The sequence below is a fragment of the Procambarus clarkii genome, chromosome 32 (genome assembly GCF_040958095.1).
Source record: "Procambarus clarkii isolate CNS0578487 chromosome 32, FALCON_Pclarkii_2.0, whole genome shotgun sequence".
Lineage (NCBI taxonomy): Eukaryota > Metazoa > Arthropoda > Malacostraca > Decapoda > Cambaridae > Procambarus > Procambarus clarkii.
The window spans coordinates 39,437,189-39,461,481 of record NC_091181.1 but is presented as its reverse complement, the minus strand read 5'-3'; the positions used below and the strand labels follow the sequence as shown (position 1 = coordinate 39,461,481).

Sequence of the window (24,293 nt, the reverse complement as noted above, 5' to 3'; positions counted from 1 at the left end):
TGTGTTAGCAGTGTTGTTTAGTGTGTTAGCAGTGTTGTTTAGTGTTAGCAGTGTTGTTTAGTGTGTTAGCAGTGTTGCTTAGTGTGTTAGCAGTGTTGTTTAGTGTTAGCAGTGTTGTTTAGTGTGTTAGCAGTGTTGTTTAGTGTGTTAGCAGTGTTGTTTAGTGTTAGCAGTGTTGTTTAGTGTTAGCAGTGTTGCTTAGTGTGTTAGCAGTGTTGTTTAGTGTTAGCAGTGTTGTTTAGTGTGTTAGCAGTGTTGTTTAGTGTTAGCAGTGTTGTTTAGTGTGTTAGCAGTGTTGTTTAGTGTGTTAGCAGTGTTGTTTAGTGTGTTAGCAGTGTTGCTTAGTGTGTTAGCAGTGTTGTTTAGTGTTTTAGCAGTGTTGTTTAGTGTTAGCAGTGTTGTTTAGTGTGTTAGCAGTGTTGTTTTGTGTGTTAGCAGTGTTGTTTAGTGTGTTAGCAGTGTTGTTTAGTGTTAGCAGTGTTGTTTAGTGTGTTAGCAGTGTTGTTTAGTGTGTTAGCAGTGTTGTTTAGTGTTAGCAGTGTTGTTTAGTGTGTTAGCAGTGTTGTTTAGTGTGTTAGCAGTGTTGTTTAGTGTGTTAGCAGTGTTGTTTAGTATGGGTTACCTTTCTAGTGTATTTTGAGCCCAAAGGTAACTTGCCATGTTGATGACTCAGGGTGGTCCATCAATTCCGTCTCGTCTGGTATAAGACATAGATTAAAAAGTGTAAACAACTGTGTTTTTGTTTGCAACATCAATGTAAATGGTTGTGTATAGTACCAGTTAAGTACGGTACATTGTGTACCGTAAATAAATATGGTGAAGTATAATTGTACTGTTAATACCTCCACCTATTATATAGGTAAGGGAAGGTAGTGATTAGGAAAATGCACTAAGCTATTAGAACTATATACCACTTGCAAGGGATATATGGATATGGGATAAAACGGCTGGGACGAAATGGTGTCCAACCACTTGGACAGTCGAGGATTGAACTCCGGCTTGCAAGAAGCGAAACCGTTGTTCAACTGTCCAGTCCAAGTGGTTAGTACATGCGGTCTGCTCGCGTATTTACAGTGTGGATATATCATAATAATTGTATTAAAATGGGAAATATAATAAGAATTGTATTAAATGGGAAATATAATAATAATTATATTAAAATGGGAAATATAAAAATAATTATATTAAAATGGGAAATATAATAATAATTATTTTAAAATTGGGATATATAATAATAATTATATTAAAATTGGGAAATATAATAATAATTATATTAAAATTGGGAAATATAAAAATAATTATATTAAAATGGGAAATATTATAATAATTATTGCAATACTGCTGCAATGACTCAACTTTGTAGGCAACAAATAATTGAATTATTAAATAATAACAATAATAAGCCGCATTACAGCAAGAGCAACACTGTTCTAGACTGTCACAGTGATGGCTGTTTGCGTTTAATTACAATGGTTCAATCCAGCTTAAATTATTGTAGCTTACCTGCTGTTGAAAGGTGTTAAACGACTTTCCTAATGCTCCTAATCATGCTAAGTTAGCACCTTGGTTAAATGTAAGTTAATTTGTTAGCCGGCTGTCGGTGCCCGCGTAATTACTCTTAGCGTTTAATGGCACTTTTTGCCTTTACAATCAGTGGGTGATGTGATTAGGCTTGTTTATGTGAAGGCTAGGAAATTAATGCAGTAGTTAGCCCTTAATTGTATGTAAGCCACTTAAGCTGCAAGGTTATACAGTTGATTGTATTTTAAATTTTGTTCAAAGAAACATATTTTGTTTATGGAAACTTGGCATTTAACCGTATAACGACGCCATTGCTTTGGAGACGATGACAATGACCATACCCATCACTTTGATGATGTATATTTATGTAACTTTGATAATGTGTATATGAGTACAGTGATATTAGCGTGATATTTCTAATACCATTGATGGTAATACATAAATGTTTCTGTTATAATAATAAAATCTATTCATTCTTTGAGTTCTTAGGTCATTCATTTTATATCATATAATCCAACTTTTTGAGTAGCAGACCTTCAGCTGCTAGCAGCCCGTAGCAGCTGTCTAACTCCCAGGTACCTATTTATTGCTAGGTGAATAGAAGGCATCAGGGTGAAAAAAAACTCTGCCCATTTGTTTCCGCCTCCACCGGGGATCGAACCCGGAACCTCAGGACTACGAATCCCGAGCGCTGTCCACTCAGCTGTCAGGCCCACAGGCCTCATCTTGAGTTTGGGATTGTTGTAACAATATACACTCCAATACGTTCTGTCTCTGGCGACGGCTTCCTGTCACCTGCTGAACCATGACATGTATATCAATACTTTCATGTACTGCTGTTGCAGCAACACTTTCAATCTTACTCTGCCTCCATGAAGCGCCTCTCTCGTTATAACTACTCAGCAGACGTAAGCAGTAACTACTCAGCAGACGTAAGCAGTAACTACTCAGCAGACGTAAGCAGTAACTACTCAGCAGACGTAAGCAGTAACTACTCAGCAGACGTAAGCAGTAACTACTCAGCAGACGTAAGCAGTAACTACTCAGCAGACGTAAGCAGTAACTACTCAGCAGACGTAAGCAGTAACTACTCAGCAGACGTAAGCAGTAACTACTCAGCAGACGTAAGCAGTAACTACTCAGCAGACGTAAGCAGTAACTACTCAGCAGACGTAAGCAGTAACTACTCAGCAGACGTAAGCAGTAACTACTCAGCAGACGTAAGCAGTAACTACTCAGCAGACGTAAGCAGTAACTACTCAGCAGACGTAAGCAGTAACTACTCAGCAGACGTAAGCAGTAATTACTCAGCAGACGTAAGCAGTAACTACTCAGCAGACGTAAGCAGTAACTACTCAGCAGACGTGGGCAGTAACTACTCAGCAGACGTAAGCAGTAACTACTCAGCAGACGTAAGCAGTAATTACTCAGCAGACGTAAGCAGTAACTACTCAGCAGACGTAAGCAGTAACTACTCAGCAGACGTGGGCAGTAACTACTCAGCAGACGTAAGCAGTAACTACTCAGCAGACGTAAGCAGTAACTATTCAGCAGACGTAAGCAGTAACTATTCAGCAGACGTAAGCAGTAACTACTCAGCAGACGTAAGCAGTAACTACTCAGCAGACGTAAGCAGAAACTACTCAGCAGACGTAAGCAGTAACTACTCAGCAGACGTAAGCAGTAACTACTCAGCAGACGTAAGCAGTAACTACTCAGCAGACGTAAGCAGTCAAGAATGACTTTGCACAGGTGACGAGAAGAGCGGTTGTGTTACACACGACCATCCTCGGCAGAGAGACGTGCTTCTGAGCTGTGAATAAAAAGCCAATATGAAATTGGGTTGGTTGTTTTCAGAAAGTTATGGCGGAGTTAAATGAAATATGGGAGAAGTTTAGAAAGTGTTTTTCGCCTGTGTACGAAGAGAAACTTGGTGAACGAGGAGGGGAGTCTGAAATAGTTGGAGAGAGAGAGAGAGAGAGAGAGAGAGAATGAGAGAGAGAAAGAGAGACAGAGAGACAGTCAATTCATGAATACGAGAATCCAAATTTCGACTTCAAAATTCAAGACCAAACGCAAAGCTTAAATATAACCAAAATGATTTCCCAATAAAATTACCAATAATTATTTTCAGTTTGCAATAATATAAGTATTAACGAATAACACAATATACGTAGAATCCCAAATGGAGTAAGTACCTAAAGTTGCAAACGTTACCAGATCAAAGAAATTTTTTCTAATAGTCTACAAATAGTCGTCATCGTGACTATGTAAGCCTTATATGACCAATGTTAAATTTTGGAAGAGTTTATTTTTTGCTTTAGCAAAAAGATACCTAATCAAGATAGACTTAGTATCTAACTTAGTTAGATACCTAACCTAGATAGACTTAGTATTTAACTTAGATACCTAACCTAGATAGACTTAGTATCTAACTTAGATACCTAACCTAGATAGACTTAGTATTTAACTTAGATACCTAACCTAGATAGGCTTAGTATCTAACTTAGTTATATACCTAACCAAGCCTATAGATCCCCAAGAGTGCTAAGCTTTTAATCTGACTAAAGCGCCTAAATTTTGACGCAGTTATCGAGAGCGTCTAAACTGAGATGTATTAAGTGTGATAACAGGTTTTCCTCGTAAAACAGATAACAAAACTGCGAAGCATAAATTTTCGTTTGCAAATTTTCATTTCATTAAAAAAAAAAATTGTATACCCAAATTGTTTTGTTGTATTTGAGTTACAAAAATAACCAGTAAATTATTAATCATCTGTGTCACAGAATAGCATATTAATACATTAAAATTTTATGTTAATCGAAATGAAATAGTAATTAGCGTATTAACAGGTTTTCCCTTATATATTTTGCTACATAAAATTACGTGATACATTGATAGAGAATCCATAGAAACAGAGGGTGATATTATACTATGTAATTAATATTACAATGCTATCTTGAGGTTATCTTGAGATGATTTGCTATCAGAATGCTTTTAAATAATTTTTTTAAATATTTCTCAAGTCTGTTCTAGATGGAATATTATTATTTTTTGAAAAAAAAAAATTAATAGAGTTATTTGATAAGCTACTCAGTGAATTTTTGCTGTAAGCAGTTATCTATTTATCTTCTCTAAGTGAATAATTTCGTGTGCTCAGCCAAGACGATTCTTGTTGATAACAAGACTGTTGATAAGGAGTCATTTGATTTCAATATTATCTTCGTCAGTGTAGTTGACCGTCGTGTTTCTTGCCCTCAACAGCACAATATATATAACTTAATTCCACGTTTAATATAAATTATCTACTTTATTTCAACATTATGAACGTGTAATTAACGTGTAATTAACGTGTAATTAACGTTACGCCGGCATATTGTGTCCACTTGACAGCAGCTGTCAACGAACGACCACATCTTCACCTGGTTCACGTATCATGTTCTGAGCTTGGATTCACCAAGCATTTACGCATTCAGTTACGAAACCCTTACATCTTTCAACACGATCGGATTGCGATGTTTCACAACTCGCAAACGTTTTAATAAATTCAAAGACAGCTGCGAGGATTGTGAAGAGTGATGGGAACATTTTTCATGAACCCCGAACCTGGATCTTATTTTGTGTCTGTCTGTTGCACTATTCATTTTGAAGAGCGCCTGAGGACAAAGACAAAAACCAAGTCTACACTTTTCCAAGGCTTAGTAGAGTACATATATGTATATATATGTACTTAGTAGAGTACATATATGTACTATACTAGGAGTAAGACAGCATATGTTAGACCTAGGATTGTTTATTTAGGCCTGGGAGGGTTTTAATTAGGCCTGGGAGGGTTTTAATTAGGCCTGGGAGGGTTTTAATTAGGTCTGGGAGGGTTTTAATAAGTCCTGGGAGGGGTTTAATTAGGCCTGGTAGGGTTTTAATTAGGTCTGGGAGAGTTTTAATTAGGTCTGGGAGGGTTTTAATTAGGCCTGGGAGGGTTTTAATTAGGCCTGGGAGGGTTTTAATTAGGCCTGAGAAGGATTTAATTAGGCCTGGGAGGGTTTTAATTAGGCCTGGGAGGGGTTAATTTAGACTTAAAGTTAGCTTGTCCCTGTTTGCTATGCCCTTCAGAATTCCAACAGTACAAATTTTTTGTTTAAACTCTATGTATTGTAGATCCCATCCACAGCATCTACAGAATCTATGAGTTTTGGAAGCTGGGTTGCTTCCTTGGATGTGGAAGTGGAGCAACATTGTATCGTAGGCACTAGAATTCCTGTTAACAAGACACTCTTAGTGACTGTCAGACTTGATGACATTAACATTGACATTGTGGACACTGATGTTGAATAACCTATTACCAAAAAATGTCTTGTGTTATAGGGTCGAGGGAAACTTCGTATCACTGATAATAAACGCCTTTCACTTTAGAAATATAGTTTTGCCTTACAGGACGTCCTTCATAACCAGAATGTTTTTCATTGTTCTCCAAAAGAACGTGAACATCCTTCAAAGTGCCCCTAGAGAGATCAAAAACGTCCTTAACTGTGCTTTAAGCAACCAGAACTCCCAATCAGAGAGTTCTAGAGAACCTGAACACCTTCTAATGTGCCTTGGACAACTAGAAAGTCCTTCAATATTCTCTTGAAAACGCCCTGGAAGACGGGAGGGCACGGAAGGAAAGGAGAAGCGGTGCGTGGCGTTGTATCCAAGACAGTTGACTTGCGACATCAGCAGCGGCAGATGTTAGCGGTAGTCTCCTAGGGCGGGGAGGGACAGATTTATGGGATACAATATCCTGCCGGATCTCGACTCCTCGTGCATACTAAGTCTTCCATAAATCGTCCGCTCTGGATCTTGGTTCCTTCAGCTCATCTGACAGAAGCAGCGAGAGATACGCTGACTGTAGCTGGGGGTCTGAGACTAGCACCGAGCTGTATCCTGACTCCTGGAGGCTCTAATCTGATTCTTGAAGACTGTAACCTGATTTTCAGAGGCTGTAGGCTGACTTAGAGGGTCTAACCTGATTCACAGAGGCGGTAACTTAACACTTAGAGACTCTAACCTGATTCGTTGAGAATGTAACCTGTCTCTTAGTGTCTGTAACCTGATTTTTAGATGCTGTAACGTGATATTTAGAGGCTCTAATCAGATTCATAGAGGTAGTTACATTACACTTAGAGGCTGTAATCTGAGCCTTAGAGGCGCTTAAAGGCTGTAATCTGGAAATTAACGGGTCTAATATCTGACTCTTAGCGCGACCCGTGCTGACTTGAAGTGGTTTGAGGAAGCTGAATGAATTAAGGACGTCAGCAAGTGGTTGGCCTGAATTCTGGACAGGACATTGATGCAAAGAGCCAGGACTTATGGTGCACTCAGCCAACTTAGCTGAGAGTTTGAGCAACATGTTCAAGCTGGTTGCTGGGAGTTGGTTCGTGAGTAGCATGTGTGAGTTATAAGTGACTAACATTGGCTGGTAATTTGAGAGAGACTTAAGGGAAAGTCTCTGGAGACTTAGAGATAGGGTAATTATGATTTAAGAATGTGACCAGCGGAGGCTAGTGTGGATCTTGGGTCGTGACTCTAGGCGGGTGCTGTGAGCTTGTATATATCTGTGAAACATATTGAGGTATATAAACTTGTTGTAGTACAATATATTCACTGTTACAAATATTTTTTTGGTCCTCCGATCGTCATGGTGCTTGTTATGTAGTCTCTGAACCCATCACAGCCCAGGGTAACCATCTTGAAACTCCAGTCTTTTCTTATTAGTATAGACACTTTTTCCCCCTTCCATTTATTTACTTATTACAGGACAGTCCTGGGAAAAACAATACTATATCTGTTATGAATCATGACAATTTAGTTTCAGAGAGTGCTATTACATTCAGGTTGTCTGCTTGCTCTCTTTCCGGCAGCTCACTTCCTTCCTTTGTAATTCCATCTATGTTTGATAACATTTTTATGAAGCTGACTCTCCTTCTGTCTAGACTTAAGTTTCCTCGGTGTCCATGGGATGGGCTTTGGGGTTGGGGGAATGAGATTGGGGTGCAGGGAGGGCAGAGGATGGGGGTTATAAAGGGGACCTTGAGAGGGAGGGGGAAAAGGGAAGGGTGATGGAACAGAAGGGAACAGTGTTTCCTTTGTGTCAGTGTTAGACACAGCCGACTTGAGAACTCCAGAGGTAAATCTACTCTCTTTGTGGTTGGGGGAAATGCATGACATTATCGAATTGATGCTGTCAAAATAGAGGCAGTGGCATCGTAAGACCGCTCGCTCTCTTGTCATTGTCAAGCAGCACCTGGGCACCACAGAGCCTGGCCACCACAGAGCCTGGGCACCACAGCACCTGGGTACCACAGAACGTGGGCACCACAGAACCTGTGCACCACAGAACGTGGGCACCACAGCGCCTGGGCACCACAGCGCCTGGGCACCACAGCGCCTGGCCACCACAGAGCCTGGCCACCACAGCGCCTGGGCACCACCACAGAGCCTGGCCACCACAGCGCCTGGCCACCACAGAGCCTGGCCACCACCACAGAGCCTGGGCACCACAGCGCCTGGCCACCACAGAGCCTGGCCACCACAGAGCCTGGCCACCACAGCGCCTGGCCACCACAGCGCCTGGCCACCACAGAGCCTGGGCACCACAGCGCCTGGGTACCACAGAACGTGGGCACCACAGAACCTGGGCACCACAGCGCCTGGGCACCACAGAACGTGGGCACCACAGCGCCTGGGCACCACAGCGCCTGGGCACCACAGCGCCTGGGCACCACAGAGCCTGGGCACCACAGCGCCTGGGCACCACAGCGCCTGGGCACCACAGCGCCTGGGCACCACAGCGCCTGGGCACCACAGCGCCTGGGCACCACAGCGCCTGGGCACCACAGCGCCTGGGCACCACAGCGCCTGGGCACCACAGCGCCTGGGCACCACAGAGCCTGGGCACCACAGCGCCTGGGCACCACAGCGCCTGGGCACCACACTCTGTGACTGGTGTTCACGTAACGACTGGAACACACTCACTCACCTGACTGGGCAGGTATACATTCTTCTCTTTACAGAATCTGAGATAATTAAACAAATTTACTTTAATAATGTTTTCAACTATTAAGTATAAATGGCCTCGTTGACGGCAGAAAGACAGCGGCTTGTCAAAGCTTCCCCCCGCCCTACTCCATTTATCCTGATGATTTTATCGAGTAGGATTTAGAATTTAATAAATTTTTGGCATTTACGGATTCGACGGGTTGGCAGTTTCACGGGATGAAACTGTTTTTTTTTTCATCAATGTTTTTTGTTATTTGTGTGAAACAAAAGTTTCACCTTTTGGATGAAAAGCCTCAATTATTTTCCGTCCTACATTGTGGATTGTTTCGACAAAGCCGTTGCCCTTTGTACGTGTTATATCTGACCTTTTAAAGAAGTAGTATTGAAAGTCGACTCAGTTCTGGGAGGAATTTTTCTTTTTATCCAGTATTGAACTTCCTCCATAAGAATATATGTCCTTCCAAAGATAAGACTCCCGTGCTTGAGTATATATATATATATATATATATATATATATATATATATATATATATATATATATATATATATATATTTTTTCTTCGTGATATATATATATATATTCGTGATACACACACACACATATATATATATATATGTATATATATATATATATATATATATATATATATATATATATATATATATATATATATATATTACGAAAATTGTGTCACTCTGAGCATCACTGATTCACCATAACATTAAAATGCTTCTTGCTATGTGGAAACTTGTGCTAATATAGACATGTCACGACATACAAAACATCAGTATATTTGGAATACTGAACCCCCATGTAAAATTGTATGGAAATGACACTGACAAATTTACCGACAACAACGGCTGGACCTGACATGGTTCTCACCGTTTTTATCGCTTCGTTTTAATTTATTTACTGCAAAAGTTTGTATATTGTTGGTGAGCCGTTGAAAATATGTATTTAATATATAGGGGACCCCAGGGTTAGTTGCCTAAATTTCGCTCCGTTATTTGGCTGGAATAATCACACTAATGAAGGGTGTGTGTGTGTGTGTGTGTGTGTGTGTGTGTGTGTGTGTGTGTGTGTGTGTGTATGTGTGTGTGTGTGTGTTTTTACTATTGGTGCCTATTTGTATTAAATATTTGCGGACCTCCTATCAGTAAATAGGTACCTGGGAGTTAGTCAGCTGTCACGGGCTGCTTCCTGGGGGTGGAGGCCTGGTCGAGGACCGGGCCGCGGGGACACTAAAGCCCCGAAATCATCTCAAGATAACCTCAAGATAACCTCGCCTTTCTAACCGATCTATTTTTACTCTATTAAGTCTACTACATAAATATTTCTTTCACACACACACACACACATTGGAGGCGGGACCAAAGAGCCGGAGCTCAACCCCCGCAAACACAACTAGGTGAATACACAAACATCCCCAGGAAGCCAGGGTGTGTGTGTGTGTGTGTGTGTGTGTGTGTGTGTGTGTGTGTGTGTGTGTGTGTGTATGTGTGTGTGTGTGTGTGTGTGTGTGTGAATGTGTGTGTGTGTGATTCTGAGTTAATTCATACGTCTTTCTCCATTTTCTCTGCTTTCCTGCTTGTCTGTCATTCGGCCAGTCATTCACTCCCTCCTTGCCACAAACATTAATTAATCTTGTGAAGACTTGTACTCGGCAGTAATTCATTCCGGGCAGTTCTTGAACTTCTTTATTTCAAGGAGGAATTCAATTTGTCGTTTGCAAATAAATTTCAAAACAGCCGCTCGACTATCATTCAAGAAACAACCGAATTTAAGATTTAATCTAAGAGTGGAACTTTATGCACGAAAAGCAGCTATAAGGGAAAAAGTAAGATATATAACAAGTACCAATATTTGAAATAAGACTCAATTTCATGATGTGTTAGTAAACGACGTAGTTTCACGAACATAAATACATGTTAGATGAAAGTTAAATTGAGTTCTTTAACTACAATATACTCCTTGTCATTATAACTGATTATATACCCACTAATTTCATTTAACAATAACTAACCTAAGCTAATCTAACCCATCATAACTGATCCTAACCAAATTTAACCTAACCTAACTTAATCTAACCCAACCTTATCTAACCTATCTTAATCTAACGTAATCTTATCTAACTTAACCTAATACGTTATTCTATTCTTATATAACCTAACATTAGCTAACGTATCCTAAACTATACTAACCTTTCCAAATTCAACTTATCCTAAGCTAACCAGACCTAACCTAACTTAATTTTACCTAACCTAATATAATTTAACCTATCCTAACTTAACATTAATTAACCTATCCTGAACTAACCTAACCTAATTTAGCTAAATTTAGCCTAATCAAACCAAACCTTTCCTATGAATAACTAATCTTTTCTAACAGTCTTATCAAATTTAACTCAACCTAATCCCAACCATATAACCTAATATATTTTAATGTAACAACCATATCTGAGCTAACTTAATCTAACCTAATGTAACCCAACCTAATGTAACCCTAATGTAATATAACTTAATCTAACCCAACCTAAGCCTAATGTTACCTAGCTTATTCCAACCTAATCAAATCTAACCTAACTTAATCTAATTGAACCGAATCTTACATAACCAAGCTTAATCTAATCATGTCTAATCTAACAAACTTAACTTAATGTATCATTACCTAACCCAGTCTAATCATACTAAGCTAACCTCTCATAACCCATCTTATCATAACTTAACCTAACCTGTCTTAATCTAAGCTTATATGAGTTATTCTAACCTAATTGCTCGCTACTGATTATGGCATTTGATCAAACACCCACGAAGCTAATTTAACATGTTGTGGTATTGGTACAGGAATAACATTCTTATTATTCTTGACACTTTAACAAGAATAACTTGCTAACAGAGATATATAAGAACAAGAACATGCTTAAGAGGATTCTCAAGAAAATAAAATATAGCAGATCATACATCAGTGGATTCACTTTAATAAAAATGTTTTTTACAGTGGTACACGAGGATTAAATATCAACTGGTATTTCATGAAGTAATATGACAGTTATGAAGACAAATAAATCTGAACAAAATTTTAATCTCCAAAAAATTTAATCCACACAGAAATGGATTAATCTTCAGAATGTGATTCACTTGGTGTTCATCCCATGATTCGTTATATCGTTCTTTGGCGAATATTTTGTTAATTACTAGATGGTCTATGCGATGGTGTTGTGTTAGTGTCTCTCTCTCTCTCTCTCTCTCTCTCTCTCTCTCTCTCTCTCTCTCTCTCTCTCTCTCTGTCTCTGTCTCTCTCTCTGTCTCTCTCTCTCTCTCTCTCTCTCTCTCTCTCTCTCTCGCTCTCTCTCTCTCTCTCTCTCTCTCTCTCTCTCTCTCTCTCTCTGCCTCTTTTCCTCCTCGTTGTATTTGCCTGTGTCCCTATCTCCCGTTCTCTGTCTCTCTCTCTCTCTTTCTCTCTCTCTCTCTCTGCCTCTTTTCCTCCTCGTTGTATTTGCCTGTCTTCCTATCTCCCGTTCTCTGTCCCTATCTTTCGCTATCCCATTCCCTGTGCATATCTTTCTCCCTTTCATTCTCTATCTCTGTTTCCCGCACTGCCATTCTCTTTGAATCTCCACCACTCACCAGTTCACTCTCCCTTTCTATATACTTTGCATTCTTTCTCTCCCTTTGTCCCTTAGGTTGATGTTACAAAATAACACTTTTTTTATTAATACATTTGGGACATCTGCATTTGTGCAGCTACCCTAGACTATATGAAGGGGAGTACAGTGTGTCAAAAAAGCTAGCTACGTGGTGCTAAAAAATCCCCATCACACAGGATGGTTAGTCATACAGAGGCATGTGATAGGCAGTCTGCATTGTAGCAGTTTTTTTTTTTTTTTTTATTAACATATTAGGTACATCTGCATTAGTGCAGCTACCCTAGACTATATGAAGTGGAGCAGTGATGCTAAAATCGGGTTTACAACTCTAGGCACAATTAAACCCACATATCATTAGTTCCGTCGAGTCGCTGGGATTCGGAATATGCGGCGATCTTTCATAAATAGCGACATTGGGGTTGATTCCAGCCAGATTATGACAATCGTAAAACAATCACAAATCATCCTACAATGTTCTGCAAGGCTAGTCCCAAGCTAAAATATACAAATATATATAAAGACATAATTTAAATGGAATATATAAAAATATATATTTTTCAACAGGCAAGCTGAAGAAGAATACATTAAAATAATTAAGACATTCCTTATAGTAAGAAAGCCTATTTTAGCTTGTTTATAGGAGAAATTTTCTTAACTTGGCAGACATTTGTGGTCAGGTCCTGCACTGACTTGAGAGGAAACTCTTCTTGTCATTGACTTCACTATATTATGACAACTTTTATTTATTTTGCTCTGAAGTTTTTAAATAATAACTCACGATAAGGTATATGAGAGACTCTTACTTAATAAAATAATTTAAACCAGACAATCTATAATATCATGTTATTTACATATTTAGACAACGATCAATAAAGAGGGGAAGCTAAAACAAATAATTGTAGAAAAAATAATACGGTGCTTTCCTTGATTTCTTGAGACATCGATTTTGGCCGAAGACGTGGTTCAGTGTCGCTGGTTCTGTGAAGGCTCTTGGGGTAACGTGGCTCCCTGATTACGTTACTTCCTTGAAATGGAACTGGGAGGCTGTTTGTAGACCAGCGTCTCAGGATTCAGGGATGTTGTTGGCGAGGATTCTCACTCTCTTTCAGAAGACGTTGGTGGTAAACTGTAGACTCTTGACAAGGGTGTGGTGTATGACTACTGTTTCCCTGCGTCTCCAGGAATATTTTGGGGGATTGAGAGTGTAGTTTTTCGTTATGTATGGGGGTGGAAGGTACACCCATGTACGGTGTTCTTCCTTGTGAACTAGACAACTTTTTGATGGAATTGAACTGAGTGATGTTTAGAGTAAGGCGTTGTTGGTTTTTGGTTTGTCGCGTTTCGTAAAGAATGATTGGGTCTGGAGTTGGTTGCTTCGATTGGTGTATACTATGATTGGTTAAGGATGAGTTACTTGGTGGAGTTACCACTATCTCCAGATGTGGTGTTAGTAACTCCTACGTATTATTCTCATGCGATTGATATACTCTTTGGAATGTGAATTGGGCTGCTGGTTTCGAAACGATGTTGCGTAGAGATATTGTAGGGTGTTGCAAGGTCGCGTTGTATACAGAGTGGAGGAACTATACCCTGTACACTGTCTGGGGTACAGTGTGGGCTGGTCTCCAGCTCCGGGTCTCCGAGCCTACTGTGTGTATATTTTATTCTTCGAATTACTTCATGGGTCTCTGTCGATGGCGACGGGTTCTCTTCAGGTGTTGGGGATTGGCGATTCGTAGCCACATGCACGCTCTTGTGAAATAGAATCCCAATTATATTTATTTTTACCGTCGTTCTGTCGTGTTGATTGGTAGGCTTAGAAGTCGTATTATAAACGTTTGTGGAACTGATGTTCGATTAGATCTTTTAGGGTTTTGTTTTAATTTCCTGAGTTGGACCGTTAAATACAGAATATGTGGTTGTACTAATGGTGCATTTTGTATTGTTCCGAGTAGCTGAATCTATAACAAAAGTTTCAAGTAGCGCGGGCTATGGTGATCCCCAAGTGGACTTGTATATTTTTTTGTGTGTGTTTTGTTTATAGTTAAGTGTACTTAATATACATAGTTTGTACTTTTTTGTATGTAACTTTGCAGTTGTGTCCTCATTTGGTCTCTTGTCGTCATTGGTCAGAGAGACATTGTGCTTTTTTTTTGAGTTACTGAACAGCCATATATATATATATTGTATATTTCCCTGAATTACTACATATACTGGGGGGTGTTCTCTGGTGCCGGTGTGTTATTTGGAGTTGAATAGTTGTTATGTATCTAGCCGCGCCGGCTGGCTTGGTCGCTGTGTCACGTCCTGAATGTTGAGTAGACCTTTCTTGTCCTGTGTGAGTATGTTGTTCCTTGTTGGGCGTGTATGTTGTTCCTTGTTGGGCGTGTATGTTGTTCCGTACTGGGCGTGTATGTTGTTCCGTACTGGGCGTGTATGTTGTTCCGTACTGGGCGTGTATGTTGTTCCGTACTGGGCGTGTATGTTGTTCCGTACTGGGCGTGTATGTTGTTCCGTACTGGGCGTGTATGTTGTTCCGTACTGGGCGTGTATGGGTTTATTGTTTTATGTTGCGGTGTTGCGTTTTTGGGTTTCTTAAAGTTTTCTTGGCACTTTTGTAGTGTCTTAGAACTTTTTTCATTCAACGCGTTATATATATATATATATATATATATATATATATATATATATATATATATATATATATATATATATATACTTGCTAATGGATCCATTAGAAATTCTATATAGAGTGGAAATGGAATGTAAATTAGTGCACAGAGTTCACGACTGGTAAGCATATCGCTTTATCGTGTTGAAATCCAACACTTTTTGATGCCCTTGAAATGCGTCTTTCAAAGGAGGTCTAAATACCACACATATGTGATAACACGTGATATAAGAGGAGGTTAGATAAGGGAGAGAAATCTTATCTAAAATTATCCCAGCTGAAGGCTGGGGATTTTTTTTGTTTTCATAGGACGGTGGCATTCGGGAAATGTATGACCCCTGTTGGTATGACCCATCACCTTAATGACCACAGACAGAGGTCACAGACAAGTCTCTCTCTTCCTCCTCACGGGGCAAGTGAGGGACATGCACAGACTTCTTGTACTGCAAATTCTGTGCACTTACGATATATTTTTATCTATTTATAGGTATATATATTTTTTTGCACAGTATAAAAGGGTGTAAAAGTTCACGTCATGTGATCACTATTTAGCTCTTGTTCTAACGATCCGTAGACAGCGTTGCCTATAGGTGGCCGTGACCTATTTCATAGCCAAGTCATCCATCCATTGATGGATGGAAGACTTCAATTCAAATAGTCATATTTATTCTTACTGAGATATTTCCAAACACTGAAGTATTTTTGTTTGACTTAGTACCTTCTAATTTAATGCCTTGCATTAACGTCAGCCATTATAATGGGTTGAGAGCCACTGCTGATGAGGGGAAGAGATCTCTCCATCATTCTGTATTTAGCAATTTAGCGAGCCGCAAGGATTTACAGTGCATTATGTTCCAACATTTTGGGATTTTTTTTTATTTCGAAATACGATGTATTTTTCGAGAGGACCGGATGCCCTACGACCCCCTCACATAAACCTTCCTTCCCCCCCATCCCAACAACCTCTCGTTAGCGAGAGACGGAACATCTACATGTAGATTCATCACAGCCAGACCGCAATCCTGCGTTGTTTAATTCATCTAATTTGCATACTGTTTATTTAACGATATAATTTTGTTTGTTTTACCAGATGTATATACGGAACAGTATTTTACACTTTACTGATCTTATGAGTGTTCTTTTGATATATATATATATATATATATATATATATATATATATATATATATATATATATATATATATATATATATATATATATATATATACACACATACGCCTCACTGACATGTATATAACATGTATATACATATACATGTCAGTGAGGCGTTGCCACACGCTGGCGCCAGTAACGTGATCATGTATAATGTGTATAAGAGCCTCCTTCAACAATATAATCGATATATCACTATACTCGATGCTGAAAACTGTATGTAGTTCTGATTTATGTTTGATGTAATTTTCTTATTGTGTCATAAATTCAACCTAAACTAGAAGCATGGAGTGAGTGATAATATGCTCAACCTTAGAACTAAACAAGTATTTTTTTGAAGCTGGCCTTAACATTACACGTTTTTTGTATGAATTTTTATGACCATTAACAAAAAATAGTCAAAAGAAAATCACCAGTTAACGGAGCAATTTTAGTGATTTTCAATATTGACTCAGCAGTATATAAATTCAGATACATATGACCCAGGACACAGGGGAGAAGAACTGGTTTCCTGGCCGCAGTAACTCAGCCAGAGCTTTAGACAATTGGGAGAATGGGGCATATTGTGACCGACCTAACCTGTCTTCGCCCTCTTTGTTGGACAGTATCTCGATTGATTGTGTCCTAAGGTCATTAATTCTTGTTAGGGGCTCTTTTGACTCGTCTGCCTTTCTTGATTTTCTGGCATGAGGCCCAATTGTGTCTTTCAATCATCTTGGCTGTTTATTTCTCTTCGTTCCATCTCTGCTTCTCTTTACGTGTCCTGTCTAAGGTATTATATTCACGCATTTTCTGTCATGTGTTCTAATGGGTTGTTTTATCGTAGTGACTTACTGGTAATTGGTGTTCTTACTTGTGTGGCACCAGGCAGCACCTACACCTTGTGTGGCACCAGGTAGCACCTACACCTTGTGTGGCACCAGGCAGCACCTACACCTTGTGTCACCAGGCAGCACCTACACCTAGTGTGGCTAGGAAGCACCTACACCTAGTGTGGCTAGGAAGCACCTACACCTTGTGTGGACAGGCAGCACCTACACCTAGTGTGGCTAGGAAGCACCTACACCTTGTGTCACCAGGCAGCACATTTCCTCCATGGCACGTATTGTTCCCACATTTCCTCCTCGTTGTGCTTACTTGATGACATCTTGCTTCGCTCCGCGGACCTCTCATCACCTCCTGGTCTACGATTTCACTCTGTCTGCCGAGCATTTCCAGCGACGGGCTCCAGCCCAGGATTGCTCTCCTGAGAGCAGGTGGTGGTGATGGTGTGTGTGTGTGTGTACTCACCTACCTCTACTCCTCGAATTCACACCACCTAGCTCACCTAGAAGTACTTATCCAGCAGATGCAAGAAACTTTCTGGGCCAAGCATCTGGGGCCAAATTTACGAAACAGTTACTCAAGCACTTACGAACCTGTCCATCTTTTTTTCAATCTTTGGCGGTTTTGTTTACGATTATTAGACAGTTAATGAGCTCCGAAGCACCAGGAGGCTGTTTATAACAATAACAACAGTTGACTGGCAAGTTTTCATGCTTGTAAACTGTTTAGTAAATGTAACCAAAGTCGTCAAAGATTGAGGAAAGATGTACACGTTCGTAAGAACTAGCGTAACTGCTTCGTGAATCTGGGTCCAGGTCTTACGCCTGGCCAGTCGATCATTATTACTTAAGTGGTGTACTTTATCTCGTTTTCCTTCAGTTTGTCCTCCAGTTTGCATGGCACTTAGAGTAATGATCTGAATCATCGTATATGTATTGACGTAATGCTCATTTAGAAACTACAATTTAGTACTACTGATTGTAGACAAATCGGAAAAGATTTTCTATGTTGCTAACACAACCTAACCTAACCTAACACAACCTAACCTAACCTAACACAACCTAACCTAACCTAACCTAACCTAACCTAACCTAACACAACCTAACCTAACCTAACCTAACCTAACCTAACACAACCTAACCTAACCTAACACAACCTAACCTAACCTAACCTAACACAACCTAACCTAACCTAACCTAACCTAACCTAACACAACCTAACCTAACCTAACACAACCTAACCTAACCTAACCTAACACAACCTAACCTAACACAACCTAACCTAACCTAACCTAACCTAACCTAACACAACCTAACCTAACCTAACACAACCTAACCTAACCTAACCTAACCTAACACAACCTAACCTAACCTAACACAACCTAACCTAACCTAACCTAACCTAACCTAACCTAACCATTCTTGCCCCAATGCACGCTATATGAGGCTTAATATAGTATATGTCTGTGCTATATTAGTCCTTGGTATATTTAAGTTTGATTTTTAGCTTTATTTTTTTCCGAACTGTTACCAAGTGAACAGTATTAAGTTCTATTTTCTAATTGCTCATTACGTCACTATGCTAGACGGTTGTCATAGTTACGAACTGAAATTGAATTGACTTTCACAACTTCATCATTTAGTTTGTTCCTGAATTAACTATCTATCTATTTTCTATCTAATTAACTCTATTAACTATCAAACTGAAAGTTTTTTCTGACAGCTCTGAAACTTCTCAGTTTTTTAAATTTCCTAATATATCCTGTCGTTCTACTGTTCCTTATTTTAAAAAAGGGGTTCTATATCTACTTTATCAACCCTCCCCCCTAGTATCTTGTATATCGTAATCATGTCTGCTCTATCCCTTGTTTCCTCTGAAGTGAGGTCCAGTTCACTCAGTTTGCAAATTTATCTCAGGTACGAGACGTTGAATATTTTTGGACCTTTTCTTTTGCTGTCTTCCTCAGTTCTGATTCGTATCATTAGCTTAGTATTCTCAGCAAACATAGATAAAAAAAACTTTACTTTCTCTGTTAGCTTCTTTACACATATTAGGAACAGGATGAGGCTACTACTCACGCTTTATAGTATAAGGGTGACATTATAGTGTATTATAAAAATACATTTACTCAGTTACTGAAGAATGATGATAAGGTGATATATATATAATTGACAGGAATTGTAAACTTTGCAGTGAAACCACAAGGATTCGTTTATTCATTTATTATAACAACCTTCATACATCTTCCCTCATTATGTACACCTCGTACCCTTCCATCCTTCTGAATATGTATTATTAAATACGAAAGTACTAAAGGAATTTCCTGTCTTAATCCTTCCTTCGTGGTATGACATTGTCTCACACACACACACACACACACACACACACACACACACACACACACACACACACACACACACACACACATACACACATACACACACACACATACACACACACACACACACACACACACACACACACACACACACACACACACATATATATATATATATATATATATATATATATATATATATATATATATATATATATATATATTATACTCAAAACCCGTCCCCCTTCCTTATCCCCCCCCTTTCCATGGCCCCCAAACACACAACTACAATATGCAATTTAATTACAAATCTCTGCAATTCCACGCAATCATTAGAGAACTGATAATTTAGAGACCACCTGATTACGGTTAATATCCAAGTTCCAATTACGTTCCGGGGGGCTTTTCGCGTAGCTCACAGCACTACCACGGTACTGAAGATGATGTACGGAGCTCTAACGACCTCAGGCTGACGACCGCCTCGTGAGTAGTAGCGGTGATCGCGTTGATTTAACGAATCGTGCGACTGTGTTTAATTCTAAATCCGGCAGTTTCCACCGGACTGTCGATAGGCAATGTTCTCTGGCAGGTGTGTCTCCACTGGCTGGTGTCTGAGTGCTCGGTGCGTCGCTTTAACTTCTGACATTGTTATAATTGTTTCAGGCTCATAATATATGGTTCTCTCTCTCTCTCTCTCTCTCTCTCTCTCTCTCTCTCTCTCTCTCTCTCTCTCTCTCGCTCTCTCGCTATCTTGAATGATCACATTTCTCAACACCTCCGCTTCTTTCTTATTTCATATGTCTGTGCTGCACATTTACATAAACTAATCTTGCCTTTTACGCTTCCATTGCTTCCTGTGTTGGTGTTATATATTTCATGAATAAATTCCATCGACATTCCTGGCATTGTGTCCAACACTGGGAATTTTCTTTTTAATTAAATGTGTTGTACATTAATTAAATTGACAAATCTGTTAGAGAGAGAGAGAGAGAGAGAGAGAGAGAGAGAGAGAGAGAGAGAGAGAGAGAGCGGTAACAGGCATATGTAGATAAACAGATATACTTACAAAACAGTAATACATAGAAACATGTTGCCAACCTCATCTCACAAAGGACTAATTAACTGACTTATTATGCATCACATATTTTCACTCAGTATATGTGGGTCTTATTCAAAGGTTGATTTAATAAATTCTTGAATGATTTCTTGAAATAAATATCCAATACTCTGGAAAGATTTAGTTGGGCTTGATTAGTTTCAATTGGATAAGGTTATTCTAGTTTCATTTTTGGTTTAATTAGGGCAGTTCCGGTTGTGTTTTTTAGATAGTTTCGGTTGAGCTACGATAGCTTTGGTTTGGTTATGAAAATAAAGGTGTTACAAAAACAGCAAAACTATGATATTATCCTGAACACCCATTTCACACACTCTACACAATCAATCAGATCTATCACAATTCTCTCAATCCATCAACTCTGCCATGAAATTTGGCTATTTGTATGGTCTCGCCTCAGCTGACTCCTGCTCTTCAGAACTTTGCTCATGGCCATAAAAATTCACATCTATATGCTAATTTAATTAATGTAAGAAACATGCTTATTGCAGTTAAACAGATAAATGTATATGAATTCCTTCTTCTCTCTTTGCTAAATATTTCAAGCATTTGCAGACAAGTTATTTAGAGCTACACAAATAAAGAAAATAGACACTAGAAATCTAAATTTCAAATGGAAAATTAGTCTATAATATTTATTTAATCTTATACATTACTATTATATTCACCAATTTTTTTCCTGTTTGGCTTCAGCTGTTTTTTTAAGATTATAGTTTAAGTTGAAACCTTTGAAACAAAAACAATATAAATGGTCACAATAACTTTCTAGAGTCAACAACAGTTATTAATCAGTTTTGGTGTCTAAACTGACACCAGAATTGCTGTCTTATAACAGCCACATAGAGCAATTAAACGTTTTATTCCATACAGTGACGAAGTCAGGTGATGCTTGTGTTACCTAGAAAGTTAGTTGCTTATCTACCTCACTCATAGAACGAGAATCTCGTTCACGTTATCCTGAGAACGAGTTACTTGACTACGTTGACCAGAGAACGAGTTTCTTTACTGAATTTCATAACAATAGTAACAGTAACAGGCTAAACGGCTAAAGCTGAAGCAAAAAGATGTAAATTTATATTAACAGACCTGAAAAAAACCTGAGATGGTTTCGATTTATTTCCAATATATTTGAAGATATTATCATTTCTTAGTTACGATATGAAAAACGTCAATTATGAAGCGCTTTAACCTTACCAAAACCGTAAGAACTCGGGCAAATCTCCCAAACTTTGAAGCCCAACTGAAGCTCAAAAGTTCTGAGAAGCGTATATACTACGAGGCATTTAGTTTCTCCCAACTACCACAATTTTTACGTTGGGGGTCGATACTTAGCAACAGTCACCCTTAGTTAAGAGTAAAGAATAACTACTACAAATGACGTTCCATGTTCTTAAAAACCTGCAGAAGATGTTTTTATGAAATAGGTAGATGATGCTCCACGGAGCAAGCAGATTAAGTTCCTAGGAGCCAGTAGGTGATATTCATAGGAGCTAGTAGACTTAGTTCCTAGGAGCCAGTAGGTGCTATTCATAGGAGCTAGTAGACTTAGTTCCTAGGAGCCAGTAGGTGCTATTCATAGGAGCTAGTAGACTTAGTTCCTAGGAGCCAGTAGGTGCTATTCATAGGAGCTAGTAGACTTTGTTCCTAGGAGCCAGTAGGTGATATTCTTAGGAGCTAGTAGACTTAGTTCCTAGGAGCCAGTAGGTGCTATTCATAGGAGCTAGTAGACTTTGTTCCTAGGAGCCAGTAGGTGAAATTCTTAAGAGCTATTAGACTTTGTTCCTAGGAGCCAGTAGGTGATATTCTTAGGAGCTAGTAGACTTTGTTCCTAGGAGCCAGCAGGTTATGTTCTTAGGAGAAAGCAGATTAAGTTCCTAGGAGCCAGTAGGTGATATTCTTAGGAGCTAGTAGACTTTGTTCCTAGGAGCCAGCAGGTGATATTCTTAGGAGGTTATAGACATTGTTCCTAGGAGCCAGCACATGATGTTCATAAGAAGTAACAAAATAGATTACTAGGATTTAACATAATTGACATAATTTGTACACCGTGACATCCAGACTCCTCCTCCTTTTCCCAGTGAACGATCAAGAAAACTTGAGCGTCTTATGTTGTCATCTCTGTCGCCCCTTTTTCTCTCATCCAAAGGTGCATCCAGACGAGGACCCCGCTCCACCCCATCCACCCCCATCCAGACCCCAGCCACTCCGGAGGGTGGACGAGATCCCCCCCCACCCACCCCACCCTCATCTTCCCACACCTGTACCCCATCAATTGCTGGTGCCAAGACCCCGCTAATGGCCCAACTCACCCCACCTTCTGAGCACCTTAAGCAGAGGTTATCGTAACGAGGCAACAAACCCCACAACTCCTCTGAGCTTGTGGGGTTGTGGAGTGAATATACTCTGGGAAAAAAAAGTAGGGCATAAGTTACAACTTGTGAGGTTAAAGTCTGAGTAGGTATCCATAAGGAGGTGAGACTTACGATATGGGAAACTTGCATCTCTCTTAGCCTTCGAATTCAGAACTTGCCAATCAGTTTTTTTTAATTTTACATTTAAATTTTTATAGTTTTTTTCTCAAGATGGCAGACATAAATGCTAGCATGTCATTTATCAAAAATCTTAAAAAACATCAACATTTGTGTGTAATTATTTATGTTTATTATTAATATTAACTTAGGTAATCTTTACAGGGAGTTAAATGTTTTACAAGCTAATTTAAGTAACTTTCCCGAACACTTACCTTCTTTTGAAGCCTCTGAATTAAGTTGAAAAGAAAAAATCTTTCACTTATTCCCCAATTCCAGCATATATTATGCCTTACAAGAGTCTATTGCAGACAATATAGCGTTGACATGCAAAGCAGAATACCTGCAGCGTTTGCATAGCAGCAGCCCCGAGCGCTCTGTGTCAACATGATATCAGTGAAGAGGAGCAAATCAAATTAGACGCTCTCAGTTAATGCAGACGATAACAAGCGAGTTAAGAGTAATACATTGACAACTGACTTCTACTGTTTTGGGTTCCTGCTTTATACTCTGGGCTATCACTGAGTCAGTGAAAGGGTCGTGAGGTAAGGTCAATGGCCACGAAATCACGCGTCAAGGCTTCAGGCAAGGTCATAGAGTTAAGCCAGGTTAGTTCAAAGGATCACGTTTTAAGGTTAAGCTCACTCGTCAGGCTTTGAGCCTTGTTTACCAGGCTTGAGGTTAATATGGAAAGCTTCTTCTCCTCAAGACTTCTGCTGACGAATGACTTGCAAACATCGTGATGAATGTCTCGTAAAGTAAATTACTTATATTGCATAAAACAATTTAGGAGTAAATGTATATTTCAACTCGAACATATATATTGATGTTGGTTCTGAGGTGGCAGATTTAGGTAACATATTTCTCTGAATCTGGCAGGCTACTAAGAACAGACACTATTCAAAGCATATATATATATCACTGACAAAAAGAATTGGGTGATTAGGGTACTAAGAAATATGAACGTCTTGAGCAGCTTGTGTATTGTGACCTAGGAATACAGCAGTTGATGGCGATTACAGTCGATCAGGTTTAGCATTACAGCTGCACCCTCGTCAGCTCTCCAGAGACGTTTTACAGAGCTGAGAATACAGTACAGTTTACAAGAAATTGTTTATATGAGGTATACTCAAACTTTTGCTTAACTCGTAGAAATCAACAGTGGAAGAGATAAATTTACTGACGCACAAGCTGAATGAAATTCTCCACTGTGTTTGCATATGAATGTCGACCACGCTGCATGTAGTGTTATTCCAAAGTTACAACGACTTCAAAATTATTTAAACCTACCAGTGCTGTATTACATTTTGAAATAGTGTAGAATGCAGAGTGCATGTAATTCTGCCTACCTATAAAAGACAACACTGCCAGCAATTTGCTTAATTAAAAACCGTTTCAGAACAACCTCGCCCCCGACACTCATCCACTCTGAGAGTT

The 24,293-nt window shown here is 39.3% G+C and overlaps 1 protein-coding gene across 1 annotated transcript; it reads left to right on the top strand.

The window, feature by feature from the left end:
* The first annotated feature begins 957 nt into the window (after positions 1–957).
* On the top strand, positions 958–5,856 carry LOC138370535 (streptococcal hemagglutinin-like). The gene is made up of 4 exons (XM_069334920.1): positions 958–1,041; positions 2,367–3,245; positions 3,379–3,480; positions 5,680–5,856. The coding sequence occupies exons 1-4, from the start codon at positions 958–960 to the stop codon at positions 5,854–5,856; spliced, it is 1,242 nt and encodes a 413-aa protein (XP_069191021.1).
* Positions 5,857–24,293: the final 18,437 nt, after the last annotated feature.